This window comes from Diabrotica virgifera, chromosome 2 (assembly GCF_917563875.1).
Source record: "Diabrotica virgifera virgifera chromosome 2, PGI_DIABVI_V3a".
NCBI lineage: Eukaryota > Metazoa > Arthropoda > Insecta > Coleoptera > Chrysomelidae > Diabrotica > Diabrotica virgifera.
In genome coordinates this window covers 248964245-248982790 of record NC_065444.1, presented here as the reverse complement: position 1 = coordinate 248982790, position 18546 = coordinate 248964245, and the positions used below count along the sequence as shown (strand labels likewise).

At 33.5% G+C, this 18546-nt stretch overlaps 1 protein-coding gene across 1 annotated transcript; it reads right to left on the bottom strand.

The window, feature by feature from the left end:
- Positions 1-1143: 1143 nt before the first annotated feature.
- Positions 1144-9262, bottom strand: LOC114326525 (dynein axonemal assembly factor 4-like). Its single transcript, XM_028274921.2, has 2 exons — positions 8707-9262; positions 1144-2206 (listed from the first exon to the last, which is right to left on the bottom strand). Exons 1-2 carry the CDS (start codon positions 9170-9172, stop codon positions 1470-1472), a joined length of 1203 nt encoding a protein of 400 aa, XP_028130722.2. The 5' UTR covers positions 9173-9262; the 3' UTR covers positions 1144-1469.
- Positions 9263-18546: the final 9284 nt, after the last annotated feature.

The following is an 18546-nucleotide window of genomic DNA, read 5'->3' as shown; positions in this document are numbered from 1 at the left end:
TTGTATGTACCAGACAAAATGTATGTTGTTTGGTTGTCCATTTAATTGTCTATATTTGATCACAAATAAAACAACATTATTATTGAACAAATCTGTATTTATTGACTCTTGAAGGAAAACAAAAATAACGAACAATTAAATGTTATTTTGTTGAGCCGCCTTTAGCCACTATTAGAGCTTTAATTTTACAGGTATCGTAGTACAGGGTTGCAGTGATAGTATGCCGCGCATAATTAAAGCTCTAATAGTGGCTGAAGGTGGCTCAACAAAATATTTAACATTTAATTGTCGTTATTTTTGTTTTTTTCAAGAGTCAATAAATACATATTTGTTAATTAATAATGATGACTAGTTTGTGATAAAAACTAGACAATTAAATGGACAACAAAATAATAGATACAGCAGGAAAAATGAAATAATACCCATGAACGAACATATAAAACACGCTGTATTTTCCTGTCACCTTGTCACACAAAAAACTGGCCAGCGCAAGTACATGTAATAATTATTGTTACATGTACTTGCACTGAACAATTTTCTTTGTGACACTGTGACAGGAAAATACAGCGTCTTTTATATGTTCGTTCATGGGTAATCTTTCATTTTTCCGACTGTATATTGTCCTTTTCATGAGCATTTTTCAGTGCGTAACAAATGATAGGAAAAAGGGTAAGTCCGTGATAATACACATTTATGACATTTATTCTAACATGACATTTTAGTTAAATCTGACAGTTGTCACATTTTATTTTCAATTTGGAATAAAAACAAATCAAATGTGTTTTTTGCATTCATAAAATGGTATTTTCTTTGATTTTTATAGTCTTATAAATTATAAAGATTATATTTGTAATATTATTATCTAATTAAAAAAAATTATTTTTTTTTTATTTTGGCGCCATCTATCGACAACTAGAATAACTAGAATAAATGTTGTAAATGTCTGTAATCACGGACGTGCCTTTTCTGTCACATACAATTTAATGCGTTAGAAAGAAATCGAAAAACTGTGACGCACTGAAAGATGATCATGAGAAAAATAATACCTACATTGTGTCTGGTACATACAAAAAACCTATTTAGTATCACCTCATAATTACTTTTTTTTATAAAACCTTATAATGCGTCTAATAATACGGCCAGGGACTGTATGTGCCAAAAAATCATAATTTAAAAATAAAAATCGACCTGTTTCGGGAGTTCTTCTCAAAATGGCCCACTTACGAAATAACGAATTAATTTCTTACATTTGCACCATACTGTATGTATTTTTGTATATTAAATGTCAAAAGCGATAATACGTTTTTCTTTGTGGTTCTTGAATTGCGATGTATAAAAAAATGTATAAAAACGATCTATAAAACATATTTCAGAAGCTGCTTAGAATAACACTGAACGTCAAGACCACAAAATATTCACCCAAATAACAAACAATCTTAAATGTTTTTATGTACCACAATTTGTTATATTTATCTTTCTTTCTTTCCTTGTTTGTCCTCTGTCACTTGTTTATCTATTTGAGCTTGTTTTTCAAGTTCTAGCTCCTCTTCATAAAGTTTCTCTTCAATCTCCAAAACACCTCTATAGTATTCCAAATCAATTAGGCTCAAGCAGTGCTTAAGTTCTCCAATTCCTTGTCTACGTTTACCATATTTGCACAAGGCTTCACCTCTTCGTCCACTACATATGGCTCTTTCGTACAAATTCACCTCGCAAATCGGCTGAAGCAGTTCCAACGCAGTGCTACAATCTTCTATGGCTCTCCAAAGATTACCTAAGCCCATATGTGCCTCAGACCGACATATATAAAAATCTACAAAATTCTTGCTCAGCTTTATACCATAGCTGTAGGCACTTATGGCTCCCAAATAGTTCTTATTTTTCAAAAATTCGTTTCCTTTGGCTTTGATAAAATGAGGATTTCTCTCTTCTGGTCGTATATCTTCACTAACAAAACCAATAGTTCTCCTAGCTTCGGCTTGTTTCGTTAGATATTCATGTTCTTCTTCTAATTTGGATTCTCTACAAGGAGTGGGAAATTCTCGAGATGTGAAGTCAATTTTTAAGGTTTGTGAACATCTAGTTTTCGGAATTTCTTCATTTGCTTTATTGGAATTTGTTTGTAAAGTTGGTTTTGCTTTTAATTTTTGATTGTTGGAAGATTTTAGTTTTTGTGACACTTTTTTCTTAAATTCTTCTAAATCACCTAAAAATTAAAATTGTTAAGTATATAATATGTACATACCAAGGTAATGGATAAATAAAAAATAAGCATGATACTGAGAGTCAATAGTAAATTAAACAGTAATAAGTTCGTGTAACATAGTGGTAAACAAGCTGAAAATGCGAGCATTATCATAATGAAAACTTTGTTTATTTACATATTTAAATTCATATTATGGAAAATTGCTATTATGAAAAAATGTTTACAATTAAAAATTATGTTTTAATGTGCAATTATATCTATCATTATAATTTAAATGTTGTGAACTATACAGGTATTTTACTCTTGATCGAAATTCACATTTTTATATACCTCGTATAAAATTAATAAAATTTGATATATTATGGTTGCATCATAAATTTTAGACCACGAAGAGCTTTTTACGAAGAATAACTTTTCTTCGTCAAATTAAAAATTAAAGAGATATACATAAAAATGGTGTTGGTAATCCATGATTTGAGAAAAATCTTCAAATATTTTTTCCATTAGAAGGATGAATGTAATTGCATAGGTATGTCAGAACATCATTTTTTATTCCAAACAACATTTTTTTGGCCCTTGGGAGCTATGCCCATTTAGCCAGCACCAAATCCTAAACTAAAAATGATCTAATCCTGCCAAGCCGCACACCAAAGAAACATGAAACGAAAAACATGAAACATGAAACGAAAAACATGTTTCATGAAAAGAAAACACTGCTAAAAACATCTCAAAGTCCGCCTACTAATGAAACGAGTGTGATTCATGCTCATGACACATTTTTATTTTCGAAGAGTCTCATAAATGGCCGGATATATATTTGTTTAGCAGTGGTTTATTTCCATGAAACGTAATTTACGTTTCATGTTTCTTTGATGTGCGGTCGGGCTAACAAGCAGCGAGATTATGACGAAATCAAAACGAGCAAAGATGGAAAAAGGAAAAACACTTTTCACACCCAGGGATCGCACAATATTTCATAATAACAATTTTCAATATTGTGAAATAAATAAAGATACTTTTTACTAATGAAGCGAAGAAGTAAAGTGTTTTGAATCGTTAACAATCGTTGGAAATGGAACAGTCCATTTATCATTAGGTACTCCCATTAAAGGGAAGGCCGCATACTGGTACAAACCTTTTGAAAGTTGTTAATAAATTATTGCTTTCAAAATATACTCAAATTGTATTTTTAAACACCTTATTTATTTTATATAATAATTAAATTCACTATCAAATTAGTGTCATTTATATTTGATTAATACCTAATTTAAAATTTAGTTTAACATTCACGAAGTGTAAAACTCAAATGTAACATATGCTTTGCTTAACAAATTCAGATTAAAACTGGCCTACTTACTAGCAACGATTTCAGTTGACGTTTAGTGTGTCGGCAGAAAATAAAAGAATTGTGACGTTAAATTTTAGATTTTGAGGTCGGTTATCTCAAAGATCGTTAGAGATATCGAAATGCCGTTTTCAGATTTGGATTCAGAAGACAAAACTACATAATATGAACCCATCAGTAATTCGGCTCTAAGTATTACAGGAGCGGCGACGCACGAACGAACAGACTTTGCGAATGTATAAACGAAAAGTTTTCGTTGAAAATAAGAAAAGTAAACATCAAATCACATTGTCTAATGTGATGCCTTAAAAATATTAAGATTAGGTAACACTGAATTTCGCGGATTTTCACTAAAGCTTTGCAGCAGCCCCATATTAGGAGCTTTTAACGAGAAGGTTGGAGTAGGAGCCCTAGATCACGTAGTTGGAAAATATAGTCTTGGTAAGTGAATTTATAGAGGTGATACAATGATACAGGAATGCTATTACTAAGGTTTCTGTATTACCTGGAGAGAACATTTTATCTGACTTCAACATGTTACTTAAAAATATTAAATTAAGGCACGGCTAAAGCCAACAGAAAGAACCAGGAGGCATCATTACACATTAGACAACAACTAACAATAATGAGTGGATGACAGAAGAAGTATTAGATGATGAACCAACTCAGGCAGTATAAAATCGGGCAGGACCAAGTAGGGTACTGAAATATATACATAGCAAAATTCGTAAGAACTTATTCGAAAGAAAAAAGCAAAGATCTTGATGATTACACTTATAACAAAGCCAAAAACTATATAACCTCACTAACAGCTTCAATCTCCACAAAAAAATTTAGGAAAATGTTGGGATCTTCAAAACAAAAAACAAGTCATTGGATACATAATGACCAAGATCAACTAAATGGAACCCAGTTATACAGGGTGTCCAGAAACTCTACCGACAAACGAAGACAGGAGATTCCTCATATAATTTTAAGACATTTTAACCCAATTCATCTAGTCCGAAAATGCTTCCTAAGGGAGCTAGATCTCTTTGAAGATCACGTCTTGTAATTAGTTTTTCTTAAATACCTCCAGAACGCTTATATTTAGAAAAACAAAAATTGGTACACATATTTATCTTCCAGAGATAAATCGATTTCATCCATTGTGAATTTCTAGTACCGGTCATAGGTGTTCGTTTTGGGTAGGGCAACAGTTATTTTATTGCTTAACTTTTTTGTCTTTAACTTTTAAGCATTTTTATACTGGACTATGATATTGTAAGATATTCTAGTACTAAAAGGTACTCTTGATTTAAGTCGGTAGGACACACCGTTTTCTAGAAAAATCGATTTGAAAATTTTTCGTCTTTTGAATTAAAAAAAAACATTAGAAAAAAACGGTGTATTTTACCAACTTATAGCAAGAGTAACTTTTAGTACTAAAATATTTCACAATTTAATAATCTAAAGTCAAAAATTCTTAAAAATTAAAGACAAAAAAGTTATGCGATAAAATAACCCTTCACCTACCCAAAACGGACGCATATGACCGGTAATAGAAATTCGCAATTAATGAAATCGATTCGTCTCTGAATTATAAATAAACGTACCAGTTTTCGTTTTTCTAAATGGTTTTTTTTTGAAATTTTTTTTGGAAATTGAAAAAACGAAAAATTTTTAAGTCGATTTTTCTAGAAAACGGTGTGTTCTACTGACTTAGAGCAAGAGTACCTTTTAGTACTAGCATACTTCATAATTTAATAATCTAGTGTCAAAAATACTTAAAAGCTAAAGACATAAAAATTATGCGATAAAATAACCGTTGCCCTACCCAAAACGGACGCCTATGACCGTAATCGGTTATCTCTAGAAGATAAATGCGCGTAACAATTTTCATTTTTCAAAATGAAAATTTTCATTTTTCTAAATAAACGCGTTCTGGAGTTGTTTAAGAAAAACTAATTACAAGACGCCATCTTCAAAGAGCTCTAGCTCCTCTAGGAAGCATTTTCGGGCTAGAAGAATTGGGTTAAAATGTCTTAAATTTATCTGAGGAATCTCCTGTCTTCGTTTGTCGGTAGAGTTTCTGGACACCCTGTATATTTAATACCTGGAAAATGTACACAGCTAATTTGTTAAACGACCACAAAACTCAAAAGCCACCAATTGGGAGACGATTTTAATGGCTCAAGGAACAATGAGATTGGAGATCGCTCTATGTATATTTATCACCTTACTCAAAACATGGCGTGTCAAATTCTGCAAGTACCACCGGCTAATAAGCCTAATGAGCCACTTTTCAAAACTTTTCTTGTGAATACTACACACCAGATTATTTAGAAAATGTGAAGAGGTCGGTGGCTGAAGTCAGTTTGGTATCGAAAATGGACTTGGTATAAAAGATGTAATTTTTAGTAGATACGCTCGTAATAATGTTGAATTGTTTAGATAAGAAAAGGATGCTTTTGTCTGTATAATCGATTGTAAAATAGCATTCGATAACGTGAAACACGAACTAATGATAAAAATATCAACAAGATTCGAGATTCAATGTCAGAGGAGTTATTGCCAATCTGTATTACAACCAGACAGCACCAGCACGTCTTCAGAATTTCAACGAAACTGAAGACTGCTCAACAAAAAAAAAAAGAGTAAGGTAAGGTTTTATGCTTTTTCCAGTGTTGTTTATACTTATTGAAAGCATTCGCAGAAGCAGTGCTAGAGTCTCATAACGTTATTAGAGTACACAGCATATTTATAAAAGAACAACATGTATGACTATGATACAGTTATAGTGGTAGATCACATCCAAGATCTTCGGTGACTTCTATCGATAGTTGGGACCCTGAGACCGAAATAAAGAGCAGAGTAGAATAAGTTAGAAATGTTTACTTGAAACTTTGTAAATGTCTAAACTGATCTCAAGTTAAATTTCAACCTGAGATGCAAAATTCTAAAGTGTTAGGTTTGGCCTCTTATCTTTTATGGAAGAGAAGCGTGGATGTTAATGACCAGATCTATTAAGAAACTTGAAGTTTTTTTAGTGCCTGATATAAATCCTTGGAATATCATTGAAGTACAGAGTCAGAAATGAGGAAGTATTAATAAGAGGACTGATTGGCCAAGGAATATCAGCGGTTGGACTAACCTCAGTGTTGAACAGCTATTTCACGTTGCAAAAGATAAGAAAGCGCTTAAAGAAGTGATCTGATCTTTAACCTTTGTTAGAAGAGAGTACAATAAGAAGGAGATTAAGAAGACTCCAGGATGGACCTCCAGGATAGGGAACTCTGTGATTATGTAAAAAGCAAGGAGATTGCATATTTAGGGAGCGCATTACAAGGGGAACGATACAATTTTCAGCTACTAGTACTAGAAGGAAATATAGAGGGTAAGAGAGTTCTGGGACGAAAAAAGATGTAATGTAGTCAATGGACAGGAATCCACCAGCTACTCTAAAGAAAACAATAGATGGAATATAATGATTTAACAATGATAAACACAGAAAATGATTTCCTATTATTATTTATTTAGCGCATGGCTATTAGTATGATAAGATTGATCCAAAAGATGGCATAACCCGGACATCCAAAGAGAAAGTTCTCCTCCAACACCAAATTGTTCTATATGGTCCACATAATGTTCAGAAAAAAGTCACACCCATTTTGAGCGTCGGGTTTGGGGGGGGAGAGGGGGAGAAATCGGTAAATTCGTAGTTTTTTGAGTTTTTCGTCAATATTTCTAAAACTATGCGGTTTAGCATGAACAATATTCTATACAAAAATGTTCTAAACTAAATTTGAAATAAAAAAGTTCCAATGCATAATCCTTCTAACATGAACGGTTCCAAAGTTACAGAGGTATTATATTATAATTGGTCCAAAAAAAGGCCTAACCCAGACATCAAAAATAAAAGTTTTCCTCCAACACCAAATTGTTCTATATGGTCCACATATGGTTCAGTAAAAAGTTACACCATTTTGAACGTCCGATTTGGGGGGGGGGGAGATGGGGGAGAAGTCGGTAAATTATTAGTTTTTTTAAGTTTTTCGTCAATATTTCTAAAACTATGCTTTAGCGTAAATAATATTCTATAAAAAATGTTCTACATAAAATTTAAAACAAAAAAGGTCCTATACATAATTGTTATAAAATAAAAGGTTCCGAGTTATGGAGGGTGAAAAGTGGAGGTTTTCGATACTTTTTATATTTTTTGGGCAATTGATGATGATTTTGGGTAGTGAGGTTGACGTTTCTTCAAGGGCTTATCACCAACATACCATCGGCCACTGAAATAGCAAATTTGATTTAAAAAACCAAATCCTGTTAAAGAAAATCAGTAGGAAATTGCCCAAAAAAAAAATATAAAAAGTATCGAAAACCTCCAATTTTCACCCTCCGTAACTCTGGAACCGTTGATTTTATAACAATTATGTATGTAACCTTTTTTGTTTTAAATTTTATGTAGAACATTTTTGTATAGAAAATTGTTTACGCTAAAGCATAGTTTTAGAAATATTGACAAAAAACTTAAAAAACTACTAATTTACCGACTTCTCCCCCATCTCCCCCCCAAACCGGACGCTCAAAATGGTGTAACTTTTTACTGAACAATATGTGGACCATATAGAACAATTTGGTGTTGGAGGAAAACTTTTAATTTGTATGTTTAGGTTATTCCTTTTTTTGGACCAATTATACTATACTACCTCCGTAGCTTTGAAATCGTTCATTTTAGAAGGATTAGGCATAGGGCCTTTTTTATTTCAAAATTAATGTAGAATATGTTTTGTATAGAACGTTGTTTATGCTAAATAATAGTTTTAGAAATATTTACGAAACACCTAAAAAACTACTAATTTACCAATTTCTCCCCCCCCCCCCCTCTCCCCTCCCCCAAACCCGACGCTCAAAATGGTGTGACTTTTTTCTAAACATTATGTGGACCATATGGAACAATTTGGTGTTGGAGGATAACTTTCACTTTGGACGTCTGGGTTTGGGTCTAGTTATACCATACTATATATCACAGTTTTTTTATATAAATAAAGATAACAGTACAAAATAAATAATAATAATTCATTTTTATAAAGGAAAATTTAGTTTCAGGAGCTGATTAATGATAGAAAAATGGAAAATAAATAATATAAAAAATAAATAATTTACTCACCCAAGGCACGATTTTCTTCTTCCTTTCGTATATTATCAATAGTTTCTCTATTTTCACTGTCTATTTCAATCTGTTTTTTAACAGCAAGTCTTTTCAACTGATGTTTCTTCTCGCATTTTTTCTCATCAGCAGCCTGTATCTCTTTAAACGACTCTTCTAAAAACAGTTTCTTTAATTCCAACTTCTCTCTTTTACTCAAGTTCGGTTCCAGGTACTCCCACTCGACTTCTTCGGACTTTTTCAGCTCAAAAATAACTTCTGTAGGAGTTAATATACATTTGCTGTCAGATGCAGTGATCGTCGAGAACAATATCAGCTCAAAATAGCTTCTTTCGTAAGTGGCTTTTACAAATCTTGATGATATAAGCACGTCAAGTTTTGATTGATTCACTCCTTTCATTGGAACTTGGACTATTATATCGGATTTGGTTTGTTTCCAGATAAAGTCTTTCATAACTATGGGCATTTTAGTAATTACACTATTGTTGAAGTCGATTTTTTTAAATGTTGAAATAGATTATGTCGATCTGTTTAATATAGGTTGAAATGTTTTCTTGTCAAGTTGAATTCGATCAAACATTTCTATGGCAACAATAGTGTAGGAGTTCATGTAACTAATTTGGTTGTTATAGTAACGTCAAAAATTTAAGAAAGATAAAAGGGATAAGATAGGCAAAATGCCCTCACTCTCAGAATTCAATTTTTTTAATTTTTTTTACGTTCTGTGCAATTAAAAAATGAGATAACGTGGATTTTTAGCTCGCCACCCCCTTACCCCTCCCCCCACAGCCAAAAACGTAGATTTTTAGATTTAATTTTTTTTAGTTGGGTTACAATTGATTTAAAAATTTCAAAAATTCACACGTGTAGCTGAGGCTTTTACAAAACATGTCCATTTTTTATGGACCCTTAGGTCGAGTGTACATAACCTCAAAATTTTTTTATTTTTTTAAAACCTGTAACTTTTTTTGGAGGGGGCTGCGAGTCCAATTTTTTTTGGATTTTGTATATTTTATCAACATACATAATCTATTAACAAAACCTTGAGTTGATCTATGTTGCAGTCTATAAAATGGAGAAAATCCCCAAAACCCCCCTAAAAAAACAGTTTTCCGGATTTTTCAAGATGGCGCACCTGACATAAAAATCTGAAAAAATCAGAGAGATAGCTTTTAATAAAATACACAAAATGCAAAAAAATTGGACCTGCAGCCCCCTCCAAAAAAAAGTTATAGGTTTTAAAAAAGTTAAAAGAAAAATTTGAGGTTATGTAAACTCGGCCTAAGGGTCTATAAAAAATGGACATGTTTTGTAAAAGCCTCAGCTACACGTGTGAATTTTTTGAAATTTTTAAATCAATTGCAACCCAACTAAAAAGAATTAAATCTAAAAATCTACGTTTTTGGCTATGGGGGAGGGGTAAGGGGGGTGGCGAGCTAAAAATCCGCGTTATCTCATTTTTAAGTGCACAGAACGTAAAAAAATTAAAAAAAATTGAATTCTGAGAGTGAGGGCATTTTGCCTATCTTAACGGGGGGGGGGGTGGATACCCTTTATGCGTCAATATTTAATTAGAAGAACTAAGGAAGAAAAATTGGTGAAGACCGTTCCAAGATTTTTTGTTACCCAAGGGAGAAAGCCGTAGGCCATGGGCCATGATAATTATGGGACTAATTATATGTTAATTATGGGATTAAAGTATCGTTAAAAAAAACAACATATTTTGGTAACTAATTACATTTGAATATAAAATAATACACAAAGCTGTTACAAATTTATTTAAATGGAGAATCTTCCTTCTTAAAGTGCCTATCCGGATGTTGGCGATCATCATGGCTATCCTTACTTTGTTTACCGCAGCGCGAAACAGTTCAGTGGTAGTGGTGTTATACCACTTTCGTAAATTTTGAAGCCAGGAAATGCGTCTTCTTCCCGGTCCTCTTTTACCATTTACCTTCCCTTGGAGAATCAGTTGGAGAAGGCCGTAACGTTCTTGTTTTCTCATTACATGTCCTAGATATTCTATTTTTTTTTTTGTTTTGATGGTTATGAGAATTTCACATTCTTTCCCCATTCTACGCAGGACTTCCACATTAGTAATTCGGTCAACCCAGGATATACGTAAGATGCGCCTATAACACCACATTTCGAAAGCTTCGAGCTGATTCATAGATGCAACAGTTAGTGTCCGTGCTTCCATTCCGTAGAGCAGAACTGTGAAGATGTAGCATTTCAACAGACGGTATTTTGTTTTTAATGATATGTCTCGACTGTTGAAAATGGGTCTCATTCTAACGTATGCTGCTTTCGCTTTTATTATTCGCTGTTTAATTTCTGTTGAGTGGTACCATTGGCTATTTAAATTCGTACCCAGATATGTATATTGCTCAACTCTTTTGATATTCTGTTGGTTGACTGTAAGTTGAGCGTTTAATATTGGTTTTTTACTAATTGTCATAAATTTGGTCTTCTTTATGTTAAGAGCTAGTCCGTATCTGTTGCTGACTTCTGTTATACGATTTGTTAATATCTGTAAATCATTCAGATTATCGGCAAAAACTATGGTGTCATCTGCATATCTAATGTTATTCAACCATTCACCATTTATTAATACTCCTTTCGCACAACCGTCTAAAGCTTCCTTAAATACCCATTCAGAGTAAATATTGAATAGTAGTGGAGATAATATACAGCCCTGTCGTACTCCTCGTTCTATTGCAATTTTATCAGTTAACTGGTCTTCTATTTTGATTGTGGCCGTTTGATTGTAATAAATGTTTCTGATAATTCTTAGATCTTTGTTGTCAATTCCAATTTCTTGCATTAGAGTTAATAATTTGTCATGTTTTACTTTGTCAAATGCTTTCTGGTAATCTATAAGGCATACGTATATATCACAGTTTACATCCCTGCATCTCTGAAATAGCACTTGCACAGCAAAAAGGGCCTCCCGTGTTCCCAGAGCATCACGAAATCCGAATTGTGTTCTTGTTAGTTGTTCCTCGCACTTTGTATATATTCGTTTGTGAAAGACCTTTAGAAATGTTTTAAGTAAATGGCTCATAAGGCTTATAATTCTATAGTGTTCGCACTTTCTCGCATTGGGTTTTTTTGGAAGATTTATAAAAGTTGCTTCTAGCCATTTTTGGGGAATTATGCCTGTGTCATATAATATTGTTAAATATATTTGTCAACCATTTTATGTCGTCGTAGTCCATAAGTTTTAAGAATTCGGAATTAAAATGATCAGGGCCTACTGCTTTACCATCTTTGGTACTTTTTAGGGCATACGTTACTTCTTCAACTGTAAGTGGAGATCCTGATTCGCAATTGGTGTTTATTGTGATGCCAGTGTTATATCATATATCTTGGAAGAGTTTTTTCGAGGTATTTAATCCAAATATCGCTTTTCTCTTCTATTTCCCATACTATGTTTCCCTGATGGAGAATAGTAGGCTAAAAACTCAAGTACAAACAGGAAAGAAGAACAAAAGCAATGACGTTTTTAAAAAACGTTAGAGTTGTTCATGATCGTGCTGATAGGGGTGTAAAATTGATGCAAGACACTTCATTATTCCTCACAAAATTGAAAAAGCAAGAAAAGTGTGTTAAAATTAGTTTAAAACTACAAGAAGCGTTTTACCGATTTCAGAAAGGCATCTTTAAACAAACTTTTACTAATATAGTTACTATTTTCCATTTAAATCAATTTGTAACAGCTTTGTGTATTCTTTTATATCCAAAAATGTATAATTAGTTAGAAAAATGTATTGTTTTTTTAACGAGAATAATTTTCATAGTTAAGTAATTAAGATATCCTAAAAAGGTAAATTAACCAGAAAAATGTGTAATATTTATGATATTTTAATCTCAATATTAAATTTGTTTTCATGGCGTATGATTTTTTCCTGTAAAATATACTATAATGCAAAATATTGTTATATTATGTAAAATAAAAGTTAAAACTGAGTTTGCACAAAAAATTGTATATTAAAAATAATTAAAAATATTTGACGAAACCCAAAAAAAAATTTTTGGATGCTTGGAACAAGGGTTAGGGTTAATATTTTGGGCTTAAATTTGAAATTTAGGGTTTATAGGCTACCCATCACTAGAGAACAGCCGGGGAGATCGACATTTTTAAACTTTTGTTTTTTCGGAACACCCTAAGTAGGGTACACACATTTTGATGACACAGTGACTTCCGTCAAGTAAGCACTAAACATTATTTATATATCATACCCAAACTTGACATAGAAATGAAAGTAAAAATGTATACGAATATATCGATCTAATAAATAAATGAGACAGGAATAGATTCGGGGCAATCAATTAGATTTGGAGTTACCTGATATGTGTTGAGTGCCGTTATCAGCTGAGTACGATCCAATGTATTATTAACCGTATTTGACTTCGAATAAAGCACTGGTTCAATATGTGTATTCCTGCTAATCAGCCCCAGATAAGGGTAGATACAACTCCTGATTCATCCTAGCTGTTATATTTTAGTTCACCAGTTTCCCATATAATAAAAAAATAATAATCGAATTTTGTGTTCTGTTTTAACTATGTGATTTTAATATTTTACTATCTCCACAAGATATTTTATTAACATATTGCTTTATCCGTACAATTTACAAACAAGTTCACTGAGTGAAATCTCTATAAAATTAATATGGTCACAATAAAGCTCGGATCATATCATCAGTGCTACAGACGAGGTAAAATCGTGGATAAACTCTCCATCTGGAAGAAAATCAATAAGGGATATAATTTTCCTATTTTCCGCACGAGTTATTTTCCAGCCCTCGGAGATTTATTGCACCTACAAGATGGATTTATCCTCAGGGTTGGATATGCGTTCATTCGTTGCCATTGTGTTGTCCGTAACGGAAAGGTTACTGGCCTGGTTCAAGTTTAAGCGTATATTTCTAGCCAGAAAGTAATAAAAACGTTCATTTTTCAAAAGAAAACGGGGTGGGTGATTATTTGAAAACAACATAATATCCAAATAAATTCTGCCATGATGGGGGAAAAGCTGAAGGCCTTATTTGAAATATGAATTCCAGAAGAAAAAAAAAACAAATAACAGTCTACAGTATATTTATTTACTGATGTAGGTATAAATTTGTTTAATAAAAGAATGTACCTAGTGTAAATAAAATACTATTTTTTAAGAAAAAGCATGTTTTTTTATGTTAATATAGTTAATATGTTAACTACTACTAGTATTATTATAGTATTACTAATATTACTATATAACTGCTAGTCCTAAAACCATCGAACATAGATGAAACAAGGGAAGACATAACAGATAGTATCTTAACAATAGCAGAGGAGACGATAGGACTAATGGAAGACAATAAAAGAAAAGATTGGTACGATGAAGAATGCGAGCAAGCTAGTAAAGACAAGGACCAAGCAAGACAGGGCTGATTGGCCACAGGGAAACAAGAAGATCTCCTACACTATAAAGAGAAGAAGAAAGAGTCAGACAAATGTTGCAGAACTAAAAAGAAGAAATGGATTGAAGACTTACTGCTGGAACTCGAAGCTAATAGTAACGATAATGCAAGTCTATATAAACACATAAAAGTACAGAATAAGAAAAAGATACCAGCAAATATTGGAAAAAAGGAATGGGAAACACAAGAAAATTGTTCAAAAAGAAAGACGATTCTGAAAATGCAGAAAATGAAGAACAAACAGAAAATAGGAATGAAGAACAATCAGAGCCTCCCTCATACAGCGAAATATTGGCGACCATAAACAGATTAAAGACAGGAAAGCAGCAGGACCAGACGACATTATAAACGAGTTCTTCAAGAAAGGGGGAGAGAAACTAGCCCACAGAATCCACAAGCTGATAGAACGAATATGGGAAGAAGAACGCATGCCGAACGACTGGAATTGCGGTCTGATAACACAAATCCCTAAAAAAGGCGACAAGACGAAATGCACTAACTACAGAGGAATAACGTTATTAAATACAATGTACAAAATATTAACTAATTTGATCAGACAAAGAATAGAAAAAGAAATGAGAACAAAAATAGGTGAATACCAACATGGATTCAGAGAAGGTAAGTCAATAATAGATGCAATGCACATTGTAACGCAAATCGTCGAAAAAAGTTACGAGCACGGAATAGATCTACATATACAGTTCATTGACAACAAGCAAGCCTTTGACAGTGTAATAAGGGAGGAGCTAATTAATGATATGAATCAAATAGGCATTCAAGAAAAACTAGTAAGTCTCACGAAAATGACGATGAAGGAATCCAAGGCACGAAACTTAACAAGGGAAGGCCCGTCAGATGAAGTACAAATTGAGATAGGTGTCAGACAGGGAGACTCCTTGTCAACAACATTATTTAACATTGCCATAGAGGGGGCAGTAAGAGCAGCCAAAATAATGGGAACTATTATCGAATCTTCAGCCCAACTGATAGCGTATGCAGACGAAATTGCACTGGTTACTAGAGATTTAAAAACCATGCATAATATAATATTAATACTAGATAAAGAAGCAAAGAAAAGAGGGCTAGTAATAAACCAAACCAAAACGAAATATATACCTCAAGTGCTCAAGAGAGAATACGAACATCGAGAAAGAAATTAAGCTTGGTGCATATACATTTGAAAGAGTACACCATTTCAAATACTTGGGAGTGATGGTGAATGGCAGAAATGATAGAACGGATGAAATAAATGAACGCATCCTACTGGGTAATAAAACCTACTTTAACTACCAAAAATTCTTGAAAGAAAAGCACATTAGTAAGACAACCAAATTAAAAAATTACGTATACACCTATGGTGCAGAGACGATGTGCCTAACACAAAAAGATGAAATGAGGTTAGAAATTTTAGAGAGAAAGATAATTCGACGAATAATGGGACCGGCGAGGATAAGTGTAGGCGAATTTAAAAGATTACCCAATGAAGAAATTAAAGAGGTCATCCAGGGTGAAGACAATCAAGTTCGTGAAGGCGCAAAGGCTCAGGTGGCTGGGACACAGAGAAAGAGCTAACCAGACTCTACGCAAAAGCGAATAACTGGCTGCAGACCAACAACAAACAGACCAAAGGGAAGACCCAAAACAAGATGGAGAGATCAAGTCTTAGGAGACATAAAGAAGCTGAGAATCTACAATTGGAAGGACAGGAAATAATGGAGGAAAATTGTAGACAGGGCCAAGTCACACACGCTGCTATAATAATAAAAGACAACAGCGGACTGATTCTCTGCAATAAATGGATCAGAGAGCCCAAAAGGGCGGCAAACACTCCGCCAGGAGTTAATAAGCCATGATGATGATGATAGTTAATATAGTTAATAATGAATGATTAATGAAGCCTCAGGTATTGACAGCACACCAGCTGAAATCAAAATTAGAGAACATAATTAGAGGATTAGATGAAACATAACAGACATCACAGAACTTTATGTGAAAGGTAATACAAAAGAAAGAGGATTAGCCGTAAACATAGATAAAACTAAAGCCCTAATACAAGCCAGGAAACAACGAAACTTACAATATTTGACAACTGACGACGCAAATATTGAAGTTGTAAAACAGTACAGGACAACTAAGAACGGCAGAGAGGAGGAGGAAAGACGGAAAAGGATACTGCAAGCTAACAAAGCATACTTCTCTCTTGCAGGTGTTTGGTCCAAAAATATCCAGAGGAAAGTAAGTTTCAAAATATATAAAACATCATACGACCAATTGCAACATACGACACAGAAAAAATGAGTCATGAAAAAAAAACAGTAAATCTAATTAATATTTTTGGAAAAAAATATATTGGAAAGGATACTAAAACCCATCTGGGATAATAGTAAGTGGAAAGTAATGTCAACCACGAACTATATCAATATTACAAACAATCTTCTATTTCTACAAAGATTGCGCTAGCAGGTCACCAGAAAGCTTCCTAATGAATATCTTCTTCTTAAGGTACCTTCTCCATTACTGAAGTGGCTATAGCTACAGCAAATTGCTCTATATTTTGAGCGTTTCTTAGTATCCAATATGTGTCCATATCTGTCCAGTCCCTTGCATTATTCAGCCAGGAGCATTTTCTTCTTCCTGGACCCCTTCTTCCTTCCACTTTCCCTTCCATTATGAGTCGTATAAAGTTCTATCTTTCTCTTTTGTAAATATGTCCTAGGTAACTCCTATAGTCCTAATGAATATAGTACTTTTAATATCGTCAGCGTTTATTTATCTATAGTGTAACGTAGGATTTGGGGTAGGGAGATATACTGCGGAAACATACTGGAGATGTTTAGAGAAGATATGCATAGAAATTAAAGTGTAAAATTTTGCTTTTTCTTGACTGCCGTCTTAACGTGGAACGGAGTCTTATGGCTGTAAATAGTAGGTGGGGAGTCAAGAAATCGACTTGGGCTATAGCGCCATTGGAGCGAGAGAAATTGAAGGAAATGATGTTGAAACCATCATAGTGATTCCTAAGTAACTTCTTCTTCTTCAAGTGCCATCTTCGTTCCGAAGGTTGGCGATCATCAGGGCTATACGTATTTTCGAAACTGCTGACCGAAACAATTCGTTGTTGCTACAGCTATACCATTTCCGTATATTTTTTAGCCAGGAGTTTCGTCTTCTTCCTATGGATCTTTTTCCTGCTATCTTCCCCTGCATAATTATTCGAAGCAGTTCATATCTTTCGCCTCTTGTAATGTGTCCCAAGTATTGCAGTTTTGGTTTTTTGATCGTAAATATGACTTCCTTTTCTTTATTCATTCTTCTCAAGACCTTGACGTTTGTGACTCTCTCCGTCCATGATATTCTCAAGATTCTGCGATACATCCACAGTTCAAATGCCTCCAATTTTTTGATATCAATCTTTTTCAGCGTCCATGACTCCATTCCGTAGAACAGCACAGAAAGTACGTAACATCTCATCAGGCGAAGTTTCATTTCAAGGCTCAAATCTCTTCCACAGAACACTCTCTTCATTTTAGTGAATATGGATCTGGCTTTTTCTATTCTTATTTTGATTTCTGCTGAGCTATCGTTGTCTGATCGATAATTTCATTGTGTAAACATAAATTTTGGACATTTCGTATTGATTTCGATATTACCATAAATTTAGTTTTCTTTATGTTCAAAGATAGTCCATATTCTTCGCTGCAGTCTGCTATCTTATTTACCAATGTCTGTAGCTCTTCAAGTGATTCTGCGATCAGAACGGTGTCGTTGGCAAATCTCAGATTGTTTAATCTAACACCATTTATTTTAATAACTATGGATTGCTCAGAGAGTGTTCTATTCATTACGTCTTCGGAATAGAGATTAAACAGGGTTGGTGACAGTATACACCCTTGTCTCACACCTCGCTTTATTTCAATTTCTTCAGTGGTATTATTTTCTACTCTCACTACTGCTTTCTGATTGTAGTACATATTTGCTATTAGTCGGATGTCTCGTTTATCTTTCACTTTATCCGCACTTTATCAAAGGCCTTGTTATAATCTATGAAACACATGAATACATCTTGATTTACGTCAAGACATCTTTGAGACATAACGTTCAGTGTAAACAACGCCTCTCTTCTTCCGAGTCCATTTCGGAATCCAAACTGGGTATCATTGATATCCATTTCCAGTTTTCTATGTACTCTAGTGTGTATAATTTTCAGGAATATTTTTAGTACATGGCACCTCCAACTGATTGTACGGTAATCACTACATTGTTTGGCAATCATCTTTTTTGGTATAATAACAAAGGTGGATAAAAGCCATTCTTGTGGTATTTTTCCTGATGTATAAATGCTATTGAAAAGTTCAACTAAAATGTGGATCGAGTC

Excerpts from the sequence above, each read along its gene's own strand:
- LOC114326525 (XM_028274921.2), bottom strand. The coding sequence starts at position 9,172 with ATGCCCATAGTTATGAAAGACTTTATCTGGAAACAAACCAAATCCGAT. Across the intron at positions 2,207-8,706 it reads AGAAGAAAATCGTGCCTTGG|GTGATTTAGAAGAATTTAAG; the intron begins GTGAGTAAATTA and ends TTTAATTTTTAG.